This window comes from Echinops telfairi, unplaced genomic scaffold (genome assembly GCF_000313985.2).
Source record: "Echinops telfairi isolate 266 unplaced genomic scaffold, ASM31398v2 ScPeMD7_31;HRSCAF=116, whole genome shotgun sequence".
NCBI lineage: Eukaryota > Metazoa > Chordata > Mammalia > Afrosoricida > Tenrecidae > Echinops > Echinops telfairi.
Window position 1 is genome coordinate 34,115,623 of NW_022103928.1, and position 1,573 is coordinate 34,117,195.

General features: G+C 32.8%; 1 protein-coding gene across 4 annotated transcripts in view; it reads right to left on the reverse strand.

Moving 5' to 3' along the window:
* Positions 1-1,573, reverse strand: part of WDR37 (WD repeat domain 37) — an 89,086-nt gene that overhangs the window by 70,965 nt on the left and 16,548 nt on the right. For all 4 annotated transcript variants that reach the window (XM_045289811.1, XM_045289808.1, XM_045289809.1 and 1 more), the window contains exon 2: positions 527-704. In XM_045289811.1, coding sequence (XP_045145746.1) covers positions 527-664 — 138 coding nt within the window. In that variant the 5' untranslated portion in view covers positions 665-704. The remainder of the gene's footprint in view (positions 1-526; positions 705-1,573) is intronic.

A 1,573-nucleotide genomic window follows, 5' to 3' on the forward strand; every position in this document is an offset into this window, starting at 1 on the left:
AAGTGGAGAGAAAATGTTTTGAGAATGATGAGGGCAATGAATGTACAAATGCGCTTTACACAATTGATGTGTGTATGGATTGTAATAAGAGTTGTATGAGTCCCTAATAAAATGATTTTTTTTAAAAAGAAAGAAAAAAAAATCAAATAAATAGTTCCAGGATTGAAGGCAAAAAAAAAAGATTTTTTTTCTTAAGATTATCAAGCAAAAACCCCAACATTATATTGTCAATTAGCCTGCACAAAGAATAAAAACTAATCCAAGCTGTCTCTTTACATTCTTTTTTTGTCAAGTATTATAAATTAATCTAAAATCTAATCCTCACTCTCTGTGTGTTGTTGCATTTAACATTAATTGTAATGATTTGAGAGATTTCTTCTTCTATTGCTGGTTGGGAAATATTTTTGAAGTCCAAACCTGTGTTTGTTTTGTTTTTAACTTCGGAAGGCTGTCTATATTTGGCTGTTTTTGTAACATTCCGAATATGATTAGCACCTTTGCCAGTAAAGCACGGACAGACACGTACTTGCCCTTCTAACATCTCTCTTGGTAGTCCCGTCCTCTCCTGTTCCGAGCTGTTAGTTCTTCTTATGGAAAGGCTGTGGGATTTGCGTTTTTGTTTTGCTTGGCGCGCAGTTGAACAACTTCCGCTGTCTGTGGGCATTACTTCTAGAAGATAATGTTCTTGTCACTCCTGCAATAAGCTAAACAGAAGCAGGAAGAAACAAATATTTTATTTCTGTTATAGCAACTTGACATAAAGGAAAAACACTGGACAGTTATTTTTTAATTACAAACTTTCTTAATATTAACTATATAACTTAGAATATAATAAAATCGTTTTAAAATAGAGATCATAGCCTTTGTTAATGAAGGACCTTTTACCAACTTCCATGGACATATTTTAAAAATCAAACAGCTTAAAGAAAGGTTTAAAATTAAGAAAAAAAACCTATCCCACAACCTTTTTCCATGCTCAGCCTACTGCCAAAGGGTAATACATTTTAGCGGTGTGTTCCAGACTAGATCCTAGAGCAGTGCAGTCCAAGAGAAATGCAATGCAAGTCACATATTTAATTTAAATTTAGTACCCACATAAAAAAGTGAAAACAGGCAAAATTAATTTTAATGACAACAATACATCCAAAACATTATCATTTTAACCTAAAACCAACACAAAAAATCCATGAAATAGTTTATATTGTTTTTATATTCAGTATCAGAAGCCAGTGTGTATTTGATCGCACACTAACAGCACACCTCAATTCGGACCTCCGACTCTTCAAGTGCTCAACAGCCACGTCGATTGGTGGTAAGCGTTTGCGGATAGTTTTAGAAGTTATTATCCAAATCTACAAACTGTTAATTGATCCATTTGAATATTATCTATCCTTCCAATATCTACATTAGGGAGGAGGGTAAAAAGAGGAGCTGATACCAAGGGCTCAAATAGAATGCAAATGTTTAGAAAATAATGATGACAATATAAGTACAAATATGTTTGATAAAACTGATGTATGGATTGTTATGAGAGCTGTAATTTTTAAATTATCTTTAAAATATGTGTGTGTGT